This window comes from Zonotrichia albicollis, chromosome 4, assembly GCF_047830755.1.
Source record: "Zonotrichia albicollis isolate bZonAlb1 chromosome 4, bZonAlb1.hap1, whole genome shotgun sequence".
NCBI lineage: Eukaryota > Metazoa > Chordata > Aves > Passeriformes > Passerellidae > Zonotrichia > Zonotrichia albicollis.
Window position 1 is genome coordinate 50,998,024 of NC_133822.1, and position 22,904 is coordinate 51,020,927.

The 22,904-nt window shown below is 36.4% G+C and overlaps 1 protein-coding gene across 2 annotated transcripts in view; it reads right to left on the reverse strand.

Moving 5' to 3' along the window:
* The window catches only part of LEMD3 (LEM domain containing 3), a 40,210-nt gene that overhangs the window by 5,741 nt on the left and 11,565 nt on the right, over positions 1–22,904 (reverse strand). The window contains exons 2-9 of one of the 2 annotated variants that reach the window (XM_014272455.2): positions 18,894–18,931; positions 16,420–16,486; positions 9,246–9,313; positions 7,351–7,430; positions 7,122–7,270; positions 6,384–6,485; positions 5,266–5,368; positions 4,855–5,033 (exon numbers count right to left, since the gene is read on the reverse strand). In XM_014272455.2, coding sequence (XP_014127930.2) covers positions 4,855–5,033; positions 5,266–5,368; positions 6,384–6,485; positions 7,122–7,270; positions 7,351–7,430; positions 9,246–9,313; positions 16,420–16,486; positions 18,894–18,931 — 786 coding nt within the window. Of the gene's footprint in view, positions 1–4,854; positions 5,034–5,265; positions 5,369–6,383; positions 6,486–7,121; positions 7,271–7,350; positions 7,431–9,245; positions 9,329–16,419; positions 16,487–18,893; positions 18,932–22,904 lie in introns of both variants that reach the window. The other variant, XM_074539776.1, reaches the window with a different exon arrangement.

Consider the following 22,904-nt stretch of genomic DNA (forward strand, 5'->3'; position numbering starts at 1 on the left):
ACTTACCACTGGACACCCCCCCCCCCCTCCCTGACTGGGCCCCCCGTCATGGACCTGGACCTGAAAAGGTGTGGGGTTGAGGAAATTATGTTGATTTTTAACTAGGTTTATTCAGCACATGATTTTAATCCAAGGATAAAGAATGGCTAGGTTATTTGCAGAGATCCTAGACCCAGAGGATCAACATTTCTGCAAGCTATTTATGAACTAAAATCCATACTGATATTTATGGAAGCAGTTAAACCACTGAGCTATCCAAAAGTAACTAAATGGGGAATTCACCCTTTAGTGTAGTTACCTATATAAACCATTATTTGCCTGTTCCAGTTTCTAATAACTTTGATGTCCTTTTGACTGGAAGATCTCAGATGCTTACTGAGATAACCTAAGCCAGAGTCTACCATCAGCACAAGACTAAACTGCTTCTAACTTAATGTAACATCCTACCAGTAGGGAAGTGTGCCCAGGGCAGTGCAGCATATGAAAATAAGGAAGAACTCTGTCTTTTCTCAAAAAAACTTCTCAAAATCATGCTAAATTAAAAGTAATTTTTGCAACTTAGATGGAGCTTTTCATGTATAAGGGAAAAAAATTACCATGGAAATCAGTGAACTCTGAAATTAATGCTAGAACAATAATAAGCCTTAATATGTATACCAGAAATGGCATCAAAAAGAGAGGGTAGAGAAGACACAGGCAAGTTAATGTTCTATCTACACAGCAAAACTGAAAGCAGCATAGTTAACTGATGTCTCTTGAACTTCATTTCACATCTGTAACAACTGATTCTCCCCTCCCCTAAAAGAAGTTGTTTCAGTGACAAAGCTGTTCAGAATAGAGTATTGATTATTTGAAAAGTTACACTAGTGTGGAGCATACAAAATATTCTTGATAAGGGCATAAGCAAACACTCTTGCAGGACAACAGTATAAGCTACACACTGGTTAACTAAGTATCTCACATCTTTTTCTACATAGGTCTAAGGAGTAATGCTTACAAGACAAAAGATGAAAAGGTAGAGATGAAATAGGGAAGCAGAGACACAACTTTGTAGTAAGCCACTGGTGGGAAAAAACTCAGGACTTTCATAAATTCCCCATGGGGATTACTGAGCACTCAAGAAAAGGAAGCTATTTTTTCTTTAATTCATAATGTACATTATTTTACTACCTTAAACCGAATATCACTATCATTCTAGATTTGAAGAGCAGCAGTAGCTAAACACATGTGCTTTTGTCAACCCCTTTATTACTGTCTATGATGGAAGAAGTATCTCTTGCACTGGCTTCAAAATGACCATTGAAGAGATTGCAGTACAGCTTCCTATATCCCTTGAATTACTAGCATATTATTACAAAAGGAGTTCCCAAGTATCATCACCATGGGTTACAAGACAACCCAAAAGATCTTTAGATGTAAATTTGATGAACCTGATAAGGCTGAATACTTGCATCAAATATAGGTAACCATGTTTCTTAAAACTAGGTTTTTTCAATGTTAAGCCATGGATCACTGCAATTTAATAAGTACTAACCCTTCTTACCAAAGGCAAGAACAAAAAAGAAAACAATTATCTGAAAATATTGAAAATATGTTCTTTTATGCATCATGAGGTTCTTTAATATACATGGAAGATACTGAAATTAATATCACCAAAGAAGAGTATGGTTGAATTTAGGTTTAATATAGCTAATTCAGCTATAGAAGACAAATACAGGATGGATACTGAATTTTACAAGCAGCATGAAATCCAGTTTTCTTGCAATAGTTCAGAGTATAATTGTGGTTTGGGGTTTTTTGTTTGTTTTTGTTCAGAGAAAGGATTATGTTCTCACAAGCTGGGGAGGAAGGGTGTCATTCACAAAAGGTAACAGGTTATCTTCCATGCTGCAGGATGAAATATCACCCTAGATGTGGTACCTCAGAGAACCTCTTTATCTCATCTCCAGAGCTGTCAAGGAACTTTAGCTTGTACTGTTAGCTTAGCTACACTGCAGCCCTGCCTACCTAGCTTTCTTCAGAGTTCCAGTTATCAAAGGTGAGATAGGACAATTGTATCTGTTCTTTCAAAAGCAACCTGAACACACTAGAATTGTGGGGTTCTCTCCACTGTGAGATTTAATTAAATCACTTGGCATGATCAAGATTGTTTCTCAATTGACTATTCTCTTGTATATTGTTTTCAAAACATTGTATTTGTTCACCCTACAATTAGCTTACCTACCCTTTTCTTTTTAACAAATACAGCTACTGTATCCAGTAGGTAATATTTCAAAGGGATGGCACCAGAATTTATTCTGATCCAGAAAAAAAAAAAAAAAAACAAAAACAAACCAAACAGTCAAAACACAGGCTGCACCCTGAAGGACGGGACAAAATGTCACAGTGATGCTTTAACACACTGCTAACAGACAGCAGCATTAGATCTCAGGCAAGCTACAGGTCCCAAGAGTTAAAATGCACACTATCATTAATGCACACCCTTGTAAAATGATGACAGCCTTTCTGAAAAGGGTTTCTTCTTCAACTGCACATGTTCAAGTATTGTTCTCTGCTAAAGAGCATTACCAGATCTCAGATGGTTAAAAAATTGCAAGATTGCAAGCTTGAAAGTTATTCACAAGATTCAGACCCAAGAATTCATTATGATTTTCTATATGCTGAGTCTGTTGAGGGCATAGCAGTCTTGAGGAGTATCTAGATTTATGAACTTATACATTCAAACATCAGAACTGGAGTATGAACTTAAATTCCAGTTAATGCATACTTCCAAGAAAGGAAGAAAGTGACACATACATGTAGAACTCCTAACATCAGGAAAGAAATAGCTGGGCAAGAAGCATGAGACTTATGCAACAGAACTATTTCCAACAGTCATTTGAACACAAGAAGTGCAAAATAGAAAGAGCCTTTGCATGTGAAAATCGCCTTTGCCTGCTGACTGTCGTGAGCCCAAATAACCCACTGTCATTTCAGCCACCCCATTTCCACGCCCTTCTGTTAGAGCCAAAGTATGCAATTTCAGCTCTTCAAAGATCTTCACTAAACTTCAAACATAACAAGGAAATCAGAGAAATTGTAATTCAAAGGACTGCAACAGAATGGATTTTGAAACAGGAAGTTGTAGTACATACTCTCTAAGCGACATACAGATGAAAGCCACAGCTGAGAGATGAAGTTATTCTGTCCATATTTGCAATAAGCTGAAGCAGGTTATCAGATGCTCAGACTGGGATGGTGCATATCAGTATTACTACAGCAGTCTTTCTAGGAAGTTTTAGAGACCACTGGTCTGTTTACAGTCTTGAATGTATATTACAGGTAGCAAAACACCACCTGAGCTATCACACACTGAGGGGTCTCCAGGTGAGGAGAATCCAATCCCATTTCTAATACAGGACAGAATGCCATGGAGTGATTTATACTGCAGTCAAACAGGACAAGAAAAACTGAGAGCAAATGAGCTGCAAATTGAAACCAGAGCATGATGTTTCCCAGCCTGCATTGAACACTACAATATGTAGAAGACTCAGATTTATAATACATATATGGTTTGCAGAAGATGTGTTCAATTTAAGTGCCTGAAATTCAATTGTGGCAGTACTACAGAGATGGAACAGAAACAGCTGTTGACAAAACCCACCATTTCTGTATTGCAACTAAAGTGCTTGCACATCCCTAATGTACAATGTCCTGGAAAGAAAAGGTTCCACAACTCCTGGAATAAAGTTCACATACACATCTCACTCATGAAAACTTTGAGAAATTAAGCAATACAGTTGTCACAGCAGAATGCCACATTACTACTAATGCAAACAGAACCTCAAGCCTGCAGCAGCATTCATGTGGTACTTTTAAAAAAGCAGCCCTCATTTCCAATGAATTATTTAAAATGAGAAATGTAATGCTAAAACCAGTAGTATAAGTTTGAGAAGTATATAATGATATTACTTACTTTCACACTCAGGCAGAGATAGAAATGACCATTCTTTTTAAATTGCAAACCAAAATTCAAATCCTATAGTTTCAATTTTTCGTTGACAAAAAAAAAGAGCAAACCAAAACCTGAAGCTTAACATGAAGAAAACAGAAAGAAAAACCAAGAAAGGTTTTTCAAACCAGGAAAATATGACCACTGCAGACATACAACTGCAAACCTACTAAATTCTTGCCATTTGGTTTCATGATAAAACTGAAAAGTGACAGACCACTGAAAAATCCATGTATGACAAACTGCCTTCTCTATTAAAGCAAATGCTGACCAGAGAGTCTGAAAAACAAATGGAGTGTAGAAAAACATTTATGACAGAGATAGAACATCTAACAGTATTAGATGTTCCAAATGCACATTTTCCTAATTGAGGAGTCTTTTGTCCTGGCAATTTCCCTTTTAAAATAATTATCTCTTCCCCCTAACTTTGTCTTTAGGCAGCTTACTGGCAACTTAACAGTAGGAAACCTAAGTCTGCAAGACACAATTTACTTGCTGTCATACACAATCAATTACACTACTAACAGTAAGTGTGAGCATGTCAGAATGTGACCAACTAAAGAGTATTCTTTTTAAATTCACAAAAAAAGAAATAGTAACTCACTTTGGCTAAATACCCACTGCCTATTTCTGCAGTAGCTATAACAAAAAAGCTACCTTCTCTTGAAAACAAGGCAGACACAATGCACCAAAAGTAAGTCCATACAACAAGATAATAGAGAAATAGCACTAACAGTTTATAACAATCCTGAAATGCAAGAGAGAAAACAAGTCTTTCATGCCTGTTTTCAAGCAACAGAGTACTATTTTTAAGTTATAATTGTCTTAATTCTGCATCTATCTGCAAAATACGTCTTCAATACCTTGGCCTTGCCACACTTTCGATGGTATCACTAAAATTTTGTCACATGCTGCAGAAGGTTGCATCCACTTCCAGACCAAGAACTCGGCACCACCCACTCTTCGTGTCTCTGTGCGAACCCTAGATTCATTTGCTGCAAGAAAGTCAACTGCTCTGTTCCAGACTCTATTCATCTTCCTCCTTAAAAATTGAAACAAGAATCACAAAGTTAGCATAACAACAACTTGCATACTTGAATCCAATGTAACAGAATCCAATGATTTTCCTACCATCTGTGTCAATAGGAAACTCCAAAATACTACACTGTGCAATCTATTAAGAAACTAAGTTATTTTTATCTGAAATTAAGTTACTTGACCAATTTATTTTTACTAGTTTTCCCCCCCTTTCAGTACTTCTAGTGAGAACGCACCTGTCCTGAGGTGGTATTAGAGAATCACGCACATGCAAAATTGGCATGTAAGGCTGCAACTCTTTATTTTCTGAACACGCCTCACAGTGGCTTCTTAGAACATCTGAGGACAAAAAAAAAGAAACCAAACTGATAACTATGTAGCTCATGCAAACATTAAGAAAACTATCACTTCAGGCAATTAAAACCCACGCTGAACACTCTTCCTGATTTCAATAGTTAGGTTTTTCTGGCATTTTGAATCATTGTTTTTTCCAAAACATTCTTAAGGCAAATTAACAGCGTATCTAGATATCCCAAGTAACTCTGAAGTAAAGGAAGATAGTTCTTACATTTACTCTTGACTGGTACTTTTTAAGTGTTAGTAAAGATGGCCATCTTTGAAAAAAAAGTGCTTTCCTTCCACCTCAACAAAACTTGATTTGCAGACAAAAAAGGTAGGCATATGGTTAAAATAGAACAGTTTTGATTCCTCTACCATCTCTGTATTTATTGTGACTACCATAAATGAAAGTAATAGAACAACTTAACTAAGACTACAAAACTACAAAACAGAAAGACTACAAACTGAACCTACTGCTAACACTGTGGCTTCAAGTAGAAAGAGAGGATTTCAGATCTCAGTTACGCATACTATTTTGCCAAAAAACCTTCTGCTAAAAGTAATTAACTAAAAAAGCTGCTTTTTCTATGAAAAAAACATTAAGGATGGTATTGAGAGCTACCACACATTTTTGGAGTGGATATTTTATCTGAAGTTAGCTGAAAAAACACATACAGAAAGCAACATGTTGCTATACTTCAGTAAACAAACATCACATTTATATTTGTATTCAATAGGAGGACAAAAAACTACCAGTCAATGGCAACTTTATAGCCATGTTGATGTAATTCACAAATTACAAGCTTCATGACAAAAGCTTTGATTAGGTTGAAAGGATGGGGTATTTAAATAAAAAAAAAAAGAGAGAAATAAAACACACAGATCACACTGGACCAAGAACTCTAACAGTATGACAACTAAACATGAAAAAACATTAACTGAATTAATTAACAGTACTCTGAAAGCTTATACAAAGCTGATACAGATATATCAGACACAAATTAACATGTCATACCTATGATTTTCACCACCATATCATACATCTGCTTTGTTTCTTCTTCCTCTTTTGCCCAACGGTATTTCATGTAGTGTAAGACTCCCCAAACCATTGCTACACCTGCATTAACATGGATAATACACTTTAAGCAGTATTAGAGCACCGGATATTTAACAGAGTTTACAGAGCGTACTTCAGAAGTAGACTGAGCGATCTAACAAGCACTGTACATTCCAAAACTAGTGAAGTACACTGTACTTGTTGTCTGTATTTTACACTCTTATACAGGAACACAAACTCTTCCACTTGAAAGAGCTGTTACTTCTAGGAAAACATTCAATTGTTTTAAGAATAGCTTAGTATTCCAGATCATCTTTTCTTCAGTTATTTTTTAAACTTCCTGGAACAACAGTGAAATATCCTCAAAATTAAGGCTATCATCTTTTTACTGAACAGTTTGCTTTTTCTGGTCAGTTCAACAGGGAACTTTTGAAAGTCATAAGTTACTGCTCTGGCAGGGAAAAAGATTTCCCAAAGAATTAATATGTTCAGCTGACTACAGAAGCAGATGATAACAACCAGTGTGGAAATACAGTGGTGCAACAGAAATGCATATCAAACCCCAATTTAATCAGGATACAAACGGAAACTCTAAGTTTTATGGCTGAATAAAAACTTTCTCTAAACTTGCTTTTCCCTATGCACTTAGATAAATATGATTTACAACAAAAAAGGTTGATTGTTTTATTAACTTACCCCAAAGCAATATTGATAATCTGTGAGTTACATTAACAAACGCACGGCGAAAACGACACCTGAAAGACATCTTTGGACTAGTGGACTCCAGATACTTCACATCTGTCACGTTAGTGACTTCCATCTCACTAGGGTCATTGCTGAGACACCTATTCAAAAACATACAGTACTTATGAAAAAGGACACATTCTCTTAGAAGAAATTAAATGAAGAAATAAACACCACTTACTTTATGCCAACATCTTCCCCACTATTCAAGATCCATTGTAATGATGTGTTAAGTACACTTTCATATTCTGGATCTAAATTCTGTCAAAATACAATATTAATCAGTAATTTCATAAATAACCAGGGACTTATCATGCAAATAAAACTGAGATACTATACAGAGCAGTAGTTAAAACTGTATTGTTTCGTTCCTGATACTTCAGATTTTCAGTACGTGTCCACTGCACAAAGTAAATCTATTTGTGCTACAAGCAGTTCCCAGACTCACCAGCATTCCTCAAACTAAGGAGTATTTGAAAAGCCAAGCCACGTTCACTGTTTTAGTCATAACTCAATAGAGTAAGAAAAAACTATTCAGCCACTAGGCGGCGATCGCTGGAAATCTACTGAGAGCGAAACTTCAACTACATCTGAACTCTGCTGGAAACGCCTCCTATGAAAGCAGTTCCATGCTCCATTCTTTTTTAAGAAGCTTGAGTAAATATAGCTTTAACAGATATTTTGAAAAAAAATTCCAGGATTTGTAGATCAAGAACTGACATCACTACATTGACTTTTAAAAAATTATTTTATATTAATTCTAATAGGATAACACTCACTGCTATCTGAGCTAAGGCTTTTCTCCATAGCTCATCTTGCATGCTCTTTTGCAGAAAGAGAAAAGTGAAGATGGAAGTAACTGTTGTATTTGAAATTACAGTCCCAAAAAAGTTTTATTTTCATCTTTCCTCTGAATCTCACGTTGGCTTAGAATCCAAGCATAAGTACTTAAGAAAAGACAGTAATGGTTTTATTTTACCTTTGAGACTAAAGTATTGAAAATTTTATCACTGAACACACAAATTCTGCAAAGAAGCTGTATGGTTAAATAAGACTTCCTACAAAGCAACAATTTTTCATATTAAACTTGAGCTTTCTAGCACAGCTAAAACAGTTATGGTAACAGTGAACAGTTATGTCATTTTTTCAGCATAACAGATAGGCAACACAATCAGCTCTAGGGCATAACCTTAATTTTTTCCACAATGGACTGATTTTAACTGATATAGATTATTATTGCCAAACCATAAACCAGTGTTAGCAGCTTCTTTGGGATGCTCTAAAGCATTGCCCCTTTTTGTCTATTACATACACATTTGCCAAAACATAAGATTTCTACACATTTGTATATTACATACATCAGTTTACCTCCTCCCCATCCAATCAAAGAAATCTTACACTCTCTGCCTCTTAAAAGCTTCAAGTACTTTTCCACTGAAGGGTACACCAGCATGGGCTAAAATAAACCCTACAGCTGTCAACACAAGGCAAGAGTCATCTTTTATTTGGGGATGAGGCAGGGGAATAACAGCGAGTGGGATTTCAAAATACTGCACAGTGATCAAATTAACAAAAAGGACTTTTTTTGACCATTTCTATTTAAAGCATCAATGAATAGCCTCTCCAAACAGCTGCTGCCTGTCAGGCTGCTTGCACAGATCTACCCATCAACCATACTCCACAAAGAAGGGAAGAGTATCCCTTTCTACTAAGTCTCAAAAACCAAAACAGTGATTTTCAGAGAAGCATCTAGATATTTGAGTATTATAAATTTATTTTCATCTTGGTCAACTATTTCCATCGAAAAAGCCCTGCATGTCACTGAAGCACTGCTCGCTACACTTCCATTGTCATTAATTCTGTTTCTTTTATCCTCCCTCTCCCCAAATGCTCACTACATCCCCAAATAAAAATCATATGTAGTATGTATTAAAGTCATCAGTTCTGATAATTTCTAAATACTATTTAACATTAAGTCAAATTTTAGTCAATACAGTAGATACAAAAACAGGCCTTGCAAATTGTAACTTATACAGATCTTCTATACAATCAATGAAAAATAACTCATTTGCTTACTTTTAAATATGCAGCTGCCTCCTGGACGGTAAGGTTTCTTTGAATAGAGCTGCCACATTCATGTTCCCCTGGTAAAATGAAAACTATAATTTTAATCTATTTATAACTGCATTATATAAAACAAAATCACCTAAACACCAGCTTATGGTTAACAACACTTACACAAGCAGTCTTAGCAGTACAGTAATTCTCATAGGTTCCACTAAAAATATGGAAAAACTCTCTGCACAAATTTCTTCTTCAAAAGAAGTTTAAAAACCCCGATGATTTTCAGAACTAATAATATGCACAAATTACAGCAATACAATCTCATGTGCTGTTTAGAAAGTGTGTTTTGGTATTTACACCAAAAGCAGAATAATAGGCAGCATGAAGAACTGTCAGAAGGACATTACCATAAAAGTTACTGTACCCTGACTCAGCTTCCAGATAGTTTCCTTTAACTCCAAAACCTGTATTATCTTTTATAGAGCCCAAGTTCCAGTTGAAATACATCCACAGTATTTCAGGCACTATGAAATTACCACATTTTAGATTGGCCTAAGTTATTCTCATTGCTTTCCTGAACCTGCACAGAATCCCACTATAGCTTGAAACAGGCACTTTTAACATCTTCTATTGGTTTTGGAATGTGTGCAGAAGTAGCCAGGAAATAAGGTATTTATATGCATAGTCAGTCCTCAGAGCAATGTGCCATCATCTCCCTGGTTTTCTCTGCTAAACTAAAGGTACATGGTTAATGCAATGAACGAAGAAGTAGTGAAAGTAGTGACAGTCATATCAACACAAAGCCATACAGAAAAGGAAAAGGTCTAACGCCAGTTTTCCATCACTAGGCCATCATTTCTGAAGAACTGTCAGCATTGGCAAGACACTTTTTCCCCTGCTATTTCTTCAAAAAAACCCTAAATCTTGGCATCTGCAACTATGTTTTTACTGTGCCAAAACAATAAAATAGGAAACAACAAACCCAGTCTTTCACTGGCTGAGTGTTATGCCTGCCTTACCTTCTTGAATCTATGCCAAGTTGTACTATTCCCAAAGCTATAGCAAGGCTAAGAAAATTTAAGATACTTGTGCTTTTGTAAAATGTAAACCTTCACTTACATTGGAATATATTTTTTGAAAAGCAATTTCAAGTATTAGTTCCCTACAAAAACAAGAACATTCAAGGCAATGTGAGCAAAAGTTAGGAAACACTAGCAAGTTATGGAGAAGCACCTTCACACCTCACTCATTTGGACTTCCAAAGAAATACACATTTCTATGAAGCCAAAGTCCGTCTCAGACTGCAGAAGTTTTGTTTAATACACTTTAACAGATTTAAGATAATTTGGCCTTGCAAGCACAGTAGTCTAACAGGGATGCTCTTACTGCTGGGATATAGAGAAATAGGAGCAGTGTTTGTAAGAGTGCTAACTGGCCTAGAAGTGCTGCTGGAACTCAGCCTGTGTGCATGCATGTATTTTCAATCAAGCACTGAGCAGAAAATTTTACAAGTTGTTTCACTTGAAAATTAGCATGCAACATCTAAGACTTTCAAAGTGCCTGAGTCTACTGTAATCGCAAAACTAGACAGATCACTGCTGAAAATGGACACCACTTTCATAAAATCCACTCTAATTTTAGCACCTGAATTGGAGCTATGGGCTTTTCTTGTATGTAATTTAGGCAGACTTTGGTTTACAGCCTAAACTGTACAGCCTGTAAATTTACATGTATAATCATCATCATTTCATGTTTCAAGATGAGCAGACTTAGAATAACTATACATCGTACTCATACAGTCTCTGGAGTAAACATATTGTTTTAAATCTAGAATTGATAGAATGAATACAAGAAACCCAAAACATATCTCTGTAAAAGCTGTATGTACAATTTACACCTGATACTAAATTGTATGACATGAGCAAGTCTGAACAGGTATTCCTACATTTAAGCCTTCTCTCTTGTTTGGTAAGACCAGAAGTCTTTCTGAGGTCTTTTTAATACAGATAAAGCATGTCAGTCATACTTTGAACAAAACAGCTCGTGAGAGAAGGGGGATGAGACCCTTCTGCTAAGCTTTGCTTTGGTTGTTTTTTCAATTATCCAGATTAGCAGAAAAGTCCTGTTATGAAATAAATGGGAGAGAATAAAAAGGGTGAGGTTAATATGCAGATGAGAAAGCAAAACAAACACACGAGCAGCAGACAGATTGTGAAAAATATGAATTCTTAAAAAGAAGTTTCAGGGTTCATGTTGGACTTTCCACTTTCTGAGAACACAGCATTGCCTTTTACAATAGAACAAAAGCTCCCTTAGGTAGGGGACTACTAAATTACTTTAGTAGTTTTAAATGCTAATCTTATGAGCCTTCTTCCAAGAATTACATTTATGCAGCACCCAGCCAGCACACTGACTTAACAGCTTCTGGTCTCATCTTCGGAAATCAGCAGACAGTTTCCTCTCAGTCCTGCTGCTGAATTTTTCTTCAAATTGTATTCCCTCTGAACAAGTTTAACAGTTAACAAAACCTTTGCTGCCTGGGCTCTGTCAATGTCTAAGGCCCATCAGTTCAAATTTCCCTCAAGCAATACTGGGGCAGGGGGGAGAGTAATAAAAATCACTTTCATCTTGTCTCCCACTTAAAAAAAGTAAGCTAATCAGTTATGGAGTTTCAGTCTTGTACAAAAAGCTATTGGAGACACAGTTTCTCATTTCAACACATCTTTTGCTGAGATCCATTTAACAGCTTTCTTCTGAGAAACTCATGAATTTGAAAGCTTGCAGAAAGTTAGGCATTTCACAAGCCAGACAACCTTCTGTTTTACTGCAACAGCAGGATATTCCTATATGCCATTTCAGTCACTGTGTTAGCTAATAGTTCTGCAAATGAAGGCTTACTTTGAATAACTTTGGTGCAATCATTAACCACTTGGCCTGGAAACCCACTTTCCATAGTCTGAGCCAAAAATGTTTCCCACTGTTCCATTTGAGGCCCTATATTCAGGAATGAAACTGAAGCACAGGCAAAAAAACTTTACACAAGGCTGCTGCAAGATACATCTCATCTCTTTGTAAAAACTGCCCCTCTGTTATAATGTCTGCTGTGAGCTTACTTTAGAAAGCATGAATCTTTGAGCTTAAACTTTCCTTGGCTACTGATCACCAACTTCAAGAGCAACCAAAGAACCTCTGCTTTTGAAGGGAGGCAAATAGCACATCCCAGCAAGAACCACAAAACTACACTTTAGCTTATGTTAGTGTATTTGGGCAAGCCACTTAAGAAGTAGAATTCTTCTAAAACCACTACCAAAAAAGTAACTAAAGTTTCAATTCAAAGAAATACTTATTATGCCTCAACTGCTTCTAATATAAAAACCAAGTCAGATCTTTTTTTCTATGCAGGCTAGAATATTTGAAATTGACTTTTATTTAGGCATTTAACTTATGAGCTGGAGCATATACAGGCAACAGAAATATTTAAAATTTTGAAGTATTTGCTTTACTCTGTAAGTAATTTTCTTACTTGGTAGCAGAATGCAGTGGAAATCTAGTATTTCAAAGAAGACATGGATTTAGCACAGATCTCTCGCTTATAGCTGGATATGATATGGCCACCAATACAAACTGCAAACTGGGGACAAGACATTTGTTCAGTAAGTCTCATGTTTTCAGGCTACCTGCAGCAGAACACTGAAGTGGGCAGCTCAAGAAAAGCAGAAGACCAAGAGCAAGTAAGAATGCCTGATCTTCTAAAGGCAAATTCAACAGCTCAACAACACTGCAGAACACCAGAACTTGCCAAACAGCTGTTTAATCACTGGTTGGAAACAGCACAGTATCAATCACCTGAAAAATCAAAGATTAGGAGAGTGACAGAACAGAGAGCCTGCGACAGCCATCAGATATAGTAACTCATACTTGAAATTAATATTAAAATAATGTTAGGTGGTTTGCCAGGTTTTTCCTCCCAGCCATGGATTTATCAGGAAGCCTTATTACATATGAAAGCCTAATTCACCCCTGCATTTCAAGGACCCGTGAAAAGAAGGAAACTGTCTAAATCCGATAGACTGTCACACTGAAGAATGCCAGGCAAGAGAAGTGGCTACCTAAAAAATCATTTATCTACAAGAAAGGGTCATATCCATGGGTGGCTGGTTGCTTCTTGTGACTATAGTGGTTAGATTTATTAATTTTGCAAGTCTGACTGAAAATGGATGTGATCTCTTGAAGTCTCTCCATGAAGGACCAAAATATCCAGTAATTAACATATGCTGAAGTAACTCTAATTTTTAAAAAGCAGGTATTTTGTTTTAGCAGAAAGTGTTGGGTACTGAAATATATACTGTTTATAAAAAGTTGCTGTTTTGAAGAATGGCTAAGCCATTCAAGATAAGAACACGGGAACACAAATTTCAACTCAAGGGAGAAGCACTATCTGCTCATCAGGTTCTGAGTTTCCTGTGAGGCAAAAAATGACTCACTATAGGTTTGGCAGCCCAGTAATTCTGAGAACAGTGATGCATTAAAGGCAACCCATTTCTATAATGGATAATGAAATAATTTGACAACATATTGGAGCACCACAGTCCAGAATAGGTATCTACAATTGCAACATGGTATATTAACTCAAAATGAACAAACTATTACTCTGACATTTTCTTCCTTAAAAAAATTAATGTTCCATCTTCTATAATAAAAGCCCCATCACTTGCCCTCCATTTGAAGTTGACAAGGTAAGAAAGTAGATCAGTAAAAATAATGAGTCTGTTTTATTAAACAGAGCTAGAAACCAAATTTTGAGGGGACCATCTTTATGGTAGTCAAGATGTTGAATAAAGCTTAACAGAACAGACTACTTCAAGTTTCCAGCCTGCCTTTTTAATATTAATAGTTATAACATGAACAAATAATTCATAGCCAAGTATGAAATGAGAGAAACTTTTCCAAGTATGTGACAGAGAGACCTGAAAGGCACCACTTTGTGTAAATCTGTATTCTTTAACTTCTCTTTTGAAGTGGTGCACTGTGCACAAGATCAACACTCTTAAATCCTGCATCTCCCTTAGAGCTTTCTATGTTTTATGCCTTTTAAACTGCTTCCAGACAGTGTGCCAGGTCTACATCAATACAGTATTCAAAACTGGATGGCAGACATCGTCCTCTCGTATCTTAAGAAACTTAGCATTGAAGAGAATTTCTGTCTAAGTAAAGACGGATTAGGTCCTTCTTCAGACTGTATCAAAGCTACTCCACTGAGCAACCAGGTAATCTCACATTACAGCTCCAGTCTGGAGTACCACCTAACCAGACAGGATAGTTCTATTTTTCAAAAGGAAGCATTTGAAGATCCTTCTGGCCAGAAACAGACTACTGGAGAAAAATGCATCTTTGAGACCTAGTGAAGCAAGCAGCTGTCTTGGAGCATACAAATTCTTCTTAATAAGGCAGACAGGTAAAGATTTGTACACTGAAGTAAGCCCCAGCTAGTAAAGAAAATTCCCTTTCTTTCATGGATGTAGAAATTATGTGCTAAACCTTTTTACCCATTTAGTACATTGTGTGGCCCCTGGAGGGCCAGATGACACACTGAACAAACAGCAAGTTGTTACACTCTTCAAAAGAGAGGGAAGCAGCATGACAGTGATCTAAGCAAGGAAAAGCAGCAATCCCCTGGAACGCTCAGCTATAGTACAGTCTATGTCAGAAGACAAAGATGATCAAGAGACTGGAGCATCACTCTAATGAGGAAGACTGAGGGAGCTGGACTTGCTCAGCCATGAGAAGAGACAACTGAGAGGGAACCTCATCAATGCTATAATTATCTGAAGGGAGGAAGTCAAGAGGATGGAGCTGGGCTCTTCTTGGTGGTACTCAGCAACAGAACAAGAGACAATGGGCAGAAACTGATGCACAGGAAGTTCCACCTGACCGTGAGGAAGAATTCTTTACTGTGTGGGTGACTGAGCACTGGAACAGATGGTCCAGAAAGCATGTGGAATGCTTCCCTTGCTGGAGATGTTCAAGAACCATTTGGATGCAACCCTATGCCCTGTGCTCTGGGATGATCCTGCTTGAGCAAGGAGGTTGGCCCAGATGACCCACTGTGGTTCCTTCCATGTTGACCCATTCTGGGATTCTCTGATGTAAACAAACCAAAATATGTGGGGCTTGTCCAAACACCTATTTTATTCACAGCAGACACCATAAATGCTGTGGAAACAAAATGTTTCTGCATGAAGATAGATTACTGTTGCAATGTACAGGGTATTACAGAGCTGTTCAAATTTCTCACACATTTCCTATACAGCCCTGACATATTACACTGTTGGCTTTGTATCTGACACAGAGCTGTTTCCACATTTTTTTCATGTTTGCAAAATGTCTGTAGCACCTGATAATAATGGAAAAGCCTTCTTGGTAAAACTTGCTGATGCCAAACAAATGGTTGGCACAAACACCAGTAAGACCTCCTGAACACATGATGGGTTAAATATGCAAGGATGATAAAAATGGCTTAATAGTCATGACACAGACTCAGCTGTAACTCTCATTTACTAGATGCCAAAGTTATAATCACAGCCTTAACTTCACCATTTCCGATGTGCACAGTTTAAAGCTGCGTTCCTTACGACTCTAGATAAAACCACCCTATTTTTTACTTTGAATATTCAATAATACTATCCCTAAACACCAAATCTGACACATTACTATATGCAGCACTTTTCATTACTGTATAAGTCATATGGTTAAGTTGGACATTTTATCTAACAAGGCAATTTTGTTCAACCATTACTGTTCACTTTATTAGTAACCATTTTAACACAGTCGCAAAATATTTTATTTTCTCCACTGTGAATTAACAACCTTTAAGAAACCCACACAGTCCTCTTCGCATATAGTAAATTCAATTTAAGCCTTTTAACAAAATGAGATTGCTAAAGTATTCAGGCATCGGGTCAAAAACCACACAGGATCACAATATTCAAGAGCCTATCTCATTAGCAAACATTGCAGCAAAAGGTGCAACACTGGTGGAAAAAGACAGTGAACTAGAAACAGGATTTCAAGTTCCCCAAAATGGAGCTCTAAATGGCTATCAGAGACCCAGTTATTGTAAATCACTATCTGAGCAGAGACTTTTATGTTGCCATAATGTTACATCACAGTATTTTTTAAGTGTTACCTGCTACTTGTGCCAATTTATCATGAAGTGCATACAAGCTCTTCATCATGAGACTTATTTCATCTTCCTAGAATGAGAAAAACATATTTATGTTAAAACAAGCAGTAGTACAGATGTACTTTTTTCCTTTTATCCCCAAAATCTTCAATTACCATGAGGAAAAACCCCACGGTTTAAATATGCAGGTAGGAAGCTGTAATGTCTCACACACCAACAATGATGCAGGCAATAGATTCTGAATCCAAATATACACTACACTGAATTTTCAGATCTTGACTGAAGCTGAACTAGATTGCAGCTTGGACTCTGATGGATCTGCCAGTTCAAACCAAGAGAATCTCAGCAGTATTTTGATACTACCGAGAGAGTAGTGAAATGACTCAAAAGAAATCTGTTTTGTTTGGGGTGGGTTTTTTTTGATAGCTACTGTGTAAAAATAAAAGTTTTATTGTTCATAAATGTGCTGTGGCATTTTATACAAGCCACACTAAAGTACCATCTGGTCACATTCCAGCATAAAATTCAAGCAAAGGAAGGCTTTTGTTGCCCACCTTCCAACTACAGTAATTTAATTTAAAAAAAACCAACCAAATAAACCACCCTCACCAAACAAAAAGCCAAAAGAAAGCACACCAGAAAGCTGTGAACTATAGTGTTGATACTTCCTTCATACACTACAAAACAAAAAGGCCTAATTCCCAAAAGAAGCATGAATATGAGATGCTACTTACAGAGGAGTTAAACTTATCAAGATATCAAGAAATTTATTTAAATATGACCAGGAGCATTTTATATTTAGAAGCAATTATTCAAAACATGAAGACAAAGAACATGCAATTACATACACAATTATGTACACTGAAGGCTATTCTGAAATGTTGAAGTTTTATCAAATGGCTAGGACTAAAGCCTTCATTCCAAAAAATACTCAAAAAAGTAATTTTCCAGTGTGTGCATATGCTGATTATACTAATTTTGAAAAAAAAATAACTATAGAAGGCTTAACTCACTGATGCACCAGCATTATTGACATAATTTTAAAATGTGCATAGTCCATTTTTTTTTCTTGTAAGAAAATTGCTACCAGAAAAGCAAAATACTTCTTTCATCGATCAAACAATGGACAAATTATTTCCCAACAGCACCAATTACCAGCATCATCTCTCCCTATTCTGGTACTAGAAAACCATCACTGAGATTAAGTTGATGTGGTTGATACTCCTCAGGAAACTAACCAATTTCATTGACTGATTTCCTGGCTGGAGAACACTCTGAATGGCAGAAGGGGAAAATCAGTCTTCCAGCACACACACACCACCAGCAGTGCATCAAGTTAAATTTACTTGCCAGTAGGCACACCCAAGACTTCACTAATAGCTACACTGAGATGAACATGAGAAATTTTACTGTGACCATTTTTTTCTAATTAACAGTTGGACCACATAAAAGAAGCAACTGAGCAGTATAACCTTTGTAGCTAACAAACAATCAAGCATGGAAAAGGATTACTATGGAACAGTGTAGTAGAAACAGGAGTAAGTAACATATAGACAAGGCTCGCAGGCCAAGTCCAGTGAACAAAATGCATTCTCTCCACACTAGTAAAGTCATTTTGAAAGAATCCCCAGAATCTGCCTCGAGAAATTTAATTTGTCCAAGAGATTCAGAAACATTTTCTATCCAAGAAACCAGCCAAGGCCACCTGCTTAATATGCAATTACTCACTTTCGGAGAGTTCAATCCTAGACACAAAACCCACCAATCCACCAAACAAAAACACCAAATACCAGACAGTAAACCAAAAAAAAAAAAACAAACGCCCCCTCCAAGGCCTCCACAATTATCTTGCAATACTTGCTTATATATGTCTAGCAAAAGCAGATCACTATGTTTACAATTCAAGTCAGAAGAGAGAACCACCTGAACGCATGCTGCAGCACTAAGGATAATACAGATAGCTTCAATGGTGACATCTCAAAACTTGTTAGCCTGATACTTCAGACAAAAAAAGTAAATACAGGAACAAGTAACAGAATGGAATCAAAGTGAAAGAGACAAATTTTAAAATCCATTTTGAAGGACTTTAACCCTTGCTCTTCTATAACACTAAATTAGATCCTTGGGTTTCATGTCAACCATCTCTTACCAGCTGTGCTTTCAAGGTTGAAAAGCCAAATGTTACCAGTAAGTGAAAAACTGTTAAATTTAGTCTCAAAATCTCCAATACTCTTTTCTTTCTACAACACAAATTATGTACTATTTTCATTGTGTATGAAGCAACCAGCATGCCACAGCCAAATCTTGTAAACTTATTTACATTGCCCAAGATGAAAAAAAATTTTAAATACCAGTTACAAGAAGTGCATTTACTTCCTGCAAATTTTACTAAAACTGCATCCTTCTGAATAGATCTATATTGTTTGTATACAATCATCTGACAGATTAAAATCTCAACATTAAGTGGTTTTACTTACTTGTATTTTTTTGAGTTCTTCACTAAAGGGATCCTTGACTGTCAAGAAAAAAAGAAAAAAAATTAATTCACTCTAGGGTCTGAAAACACTAAAAAGGTATACCAACATTGTAGCTTTATGACAACACTGCAATAGTTAAGATAAAAACATGGTCCATAATAAGACAAATAACAGAGACATCTATTAACCTTTGCCCTAACTCTGCATTTGATAATGCAGTATAGTAGCATTTAGGTTTTACTAGATTTTTTTATGTCAACAAATTTCACAGCTATTTCCTTACAAACAAAACTGTACTTGCCATTTGCTGAACTCTTGCTTTATAACTCAATTGCTTTGAAATAATTTGAAGGTTTTACATTTTAGTGGACAAATTAAAAAATGAAAACCTCTTTTTTACTCACCACTAATACATATAACAAAGTTCTACAACTCAGAATGTTCTTTTAACAAGAGTGAGATGACACACTGAGAGCTCATGCACTCCCATGCATATAGGTATCCACAAAATATTAAGAGTTGCCCATCCAAGAGTAGATTGACTGACAATATCTTGACTGCTGATCCACAACCATGCTCAAACTGATCAGAGTTATATTTATATTTTAGTTATAAACAGGAAACATAATAGAAATATAAAGGTTGACATATTAGATCAAATTCATGGCTAGATTTCTCATTTAGGAGAAATGGAGGATACAAAAGAAACTAAGGCCCAACTTATAAAACAGGGTTCCCAACCTTAGTCAAGTGTAAGTGAATATGGATAAAGAACAAAAAAATCATTTTCTAAGAAAAAAACCTAATTATTTGTAAAAGAATGTGATTTTTATTAACTGCATGAACTTCAGTAGCACTCTTGTCAGCAGACAAATGTTGATCCATTTCAGCTTAGTTTTGAAAGGAAGTTTGAAGTCCCTTTCTCTGCTCCTACACGTGGCAATGGTTAAGATCCACACTCCTAACAGTGACAACCAACAAATAATGTATAAAACAGAGGGACAATGAAAACACTTCCTAAATGAAGAAGGCTTGACTCTCTGCAACTTTGCAAACAAGTCTGTCCATGTGCCTCAGTTCAGAAAAAAATTAAGCATGTTACCAACCCAATAAGCCCTTTGGCTTTTTCTGATACAGCAAATGGAAAAAAAACTAAACCAAACCAAAATCACCCAAACACAGGGACTGGTTTTCACAGACATCCAAATACTGTATTCAGATATAAGATTAATTAAAGCTGATACAAGCAGATGCTGAAGACTCTTGCATACCAAGCCCTACAGCATTTCATGATTTCATTCTATAGGTTTCTATAGGTCCAAATTAACAGCCATTGCTTACTGGATTATCAAGCTACAAACTTTAAAGTTTTATGTATTTCATTCATTAACTCAAACAAACACACCCAGCACACTAAACATTTAATGTAAACAGCCTAAAATAGAATTAAACACCTAGTTTGATTGTTAGTTACCCAGACAAGGATAATTACAGACTCCAGGGTCGATGCTATTCAGCACACATGAAATCTTGACTGAGTAGTGGTTTTAGATTGGAAGGTACAAACACAAGGTACAAGAGGGAGTAGATTTCAGTACACCTGACTAACGTACTTACACATATTCAATACTTCCATGCCTGCAAAAACGCAAACTGAAAACTGTCACCTGAAATTCTACATATGCTAGGGCAGCCCAGAGTAGAGTAGAGTAGAGGCTATGGTGGTGGTTTGATTTTACTGGGATTGTGATGCTGGGAAAGTCTATCTCATATTTGGGCAACTTCATATTTACATAAATTACACCTTGAATTTGTTAAGGAAGCCAGATGATATGTCAATGTTTGCCTCTCCTTCACAAATACATAGTGGTTACAATGACCAAGAATACCAATCACCTCTTCAAAAACACTTATCACAAAAATGTAGCAATCTTTGAAACTCTTTAACTCACACTATAGGATTTCCATGAAATCCCTCTGAAGTTAGTGATTGTTACTGTTAACCAAAAATTGAAGTACATTTTATATATGATGCTATTTCGTTCAGCATGACTGGTACTGTATGAGGCAAGTAAGCAAAATGCAACTGCAGCAATTTATCAGCTGCATATGCAATCACAACTGTTAATCAATCTGCATTTATTTACCACATAACCTCAATTCACTTGAGTTAATAAGGCCACTCCTTAACTTCTTCAGTAATTCCTCTTCTGAATACACCCTTCTTTCTTTTGTCCAGAACCTAATCTCTTACCAAATCCTCCCACATGCTTCAGTCACAGATGCAAAGTTCTCACATACTCCAACATGCCTAAGGTATTTCAATATATTACATCAGCATTCTTGGTTCAAAAGCTTTCTTGACAGTTCTTAGAATATGCAACTATATTTGTAAGAGTGATAAATTCAACAAAACGAAACATTATATTAAGAATTAATTATTAATATAATATTTTTTAGCTGAACATATATTTCCCAAGGCTCCTCCTCAAAACGGGTTTGAGACCTCAACCAGGCAATAGTTGGCCGCCTGGAAAACAGTCTATCAAGCTCGCATTCTAATGGAGTTCAAAGAACAACTCACCATCTACTTATGCTACAAAGTTAAAACATGCACCCTTGTACCAGAGGTGAGAGTACTAAATACTATTCAGCCCTTTCGTAACATTCATGCCTTCACTTCACTCATCATTCATACACCTTCGAGAGCCCTCTTCCTCCATAAAAGCCACCTCTGAACCTTTCTGCAGCTCTATGTTCCTCCTAATATTTTAAGGTGACATTTTTAACAGAATCACTGTAATGCCATAATCTATTTTTGAATGTACAGATAATGTGATTTTAGAGATGAAAAAGCAAAATTCCAATGTAACTTGAAGGAGCTGTAAAGCTGCAGCAGCAGAAATAAGAATGATCCCAATTAACCAGTAAGCAGCTCGTTTCTCAGTGTGATGCCACAAAGCACCAAATACCATTCACCCACAGGATTCAGGGACTGTGCACTATGACATATACCTCCAAGGTAGCAGCTTCTGCAGAAACAAGAATGCTTCTCCCTGTAAAGTACTTTTCTCCTCTTCATCCACCAAGCCACAAGCAGACTAAACCCAAAAGAAAAGTAGTAACATTTCCAATATATGTCTTACAAAGATGTGTTCTGTAAGAGGATAACCTAATGCTTTCCATCAGATTTTTTCTCCGACTAGAACAAATACATCAGCTGGACAATATACTGCTACCAGAGTAAGAAACAATAGTAGAAGCACTGCTATCAGAAAACATGATCTCAAAACAAGTTTTCAATAATTTTACAACTCAAGAATTTTCAATGTCAGCTAACAGACCTGTAACTTTTTCTAAGTCTAGGATCAAGGTGTGACTTCACCCAGTGACATACCATGTATGTGTCAAGAATAATTCTAAAAAATTGTTCCTCTGAACTCTTAAACTACCAGAAAATGCCAGAAAAATACCAAACAAATGAGTTATTGCTTGAAATGTTATTCCAGAGCTCCATATTTCAAACTTCTTAAACAAACTAATCCTGTCTTTGTTTTCCTGTCCGCAATTATTCAATGCTCAAAACAGACAAGCAGTTTTGCATTACCTTCCAGTTCCATATTTCTCTAACTCAGGTAGAAACCATTTCAAACCAGTAGGCTAAATCTCTCTGCTTTGACATTAAGACATCAAATCATACAGCAATTCCTTCTATATGGATCATCTTTGTGTGCTTTGGAAATGGTTTTTATATTTCTATGAGTACCCCATTACAGTCTGAATACTCCTTGGCTGTGTCAATTTTGAAGATAATGTGCCACAAGGATTAGCGAACTCTACAAATGGCTGAACCTTTCCTTAATATCTAGTCAATTTTCAACTGGCTCAGTTTAAAGCTCTTTTATTATTGATCATTTTCCCAGCCAATATAATTTTAATTCGTTCTATTTCCGAGTAAGTGATGTAATGATTGACAACATAATCAACAATTTCATGTTGTTCCCTTCTACC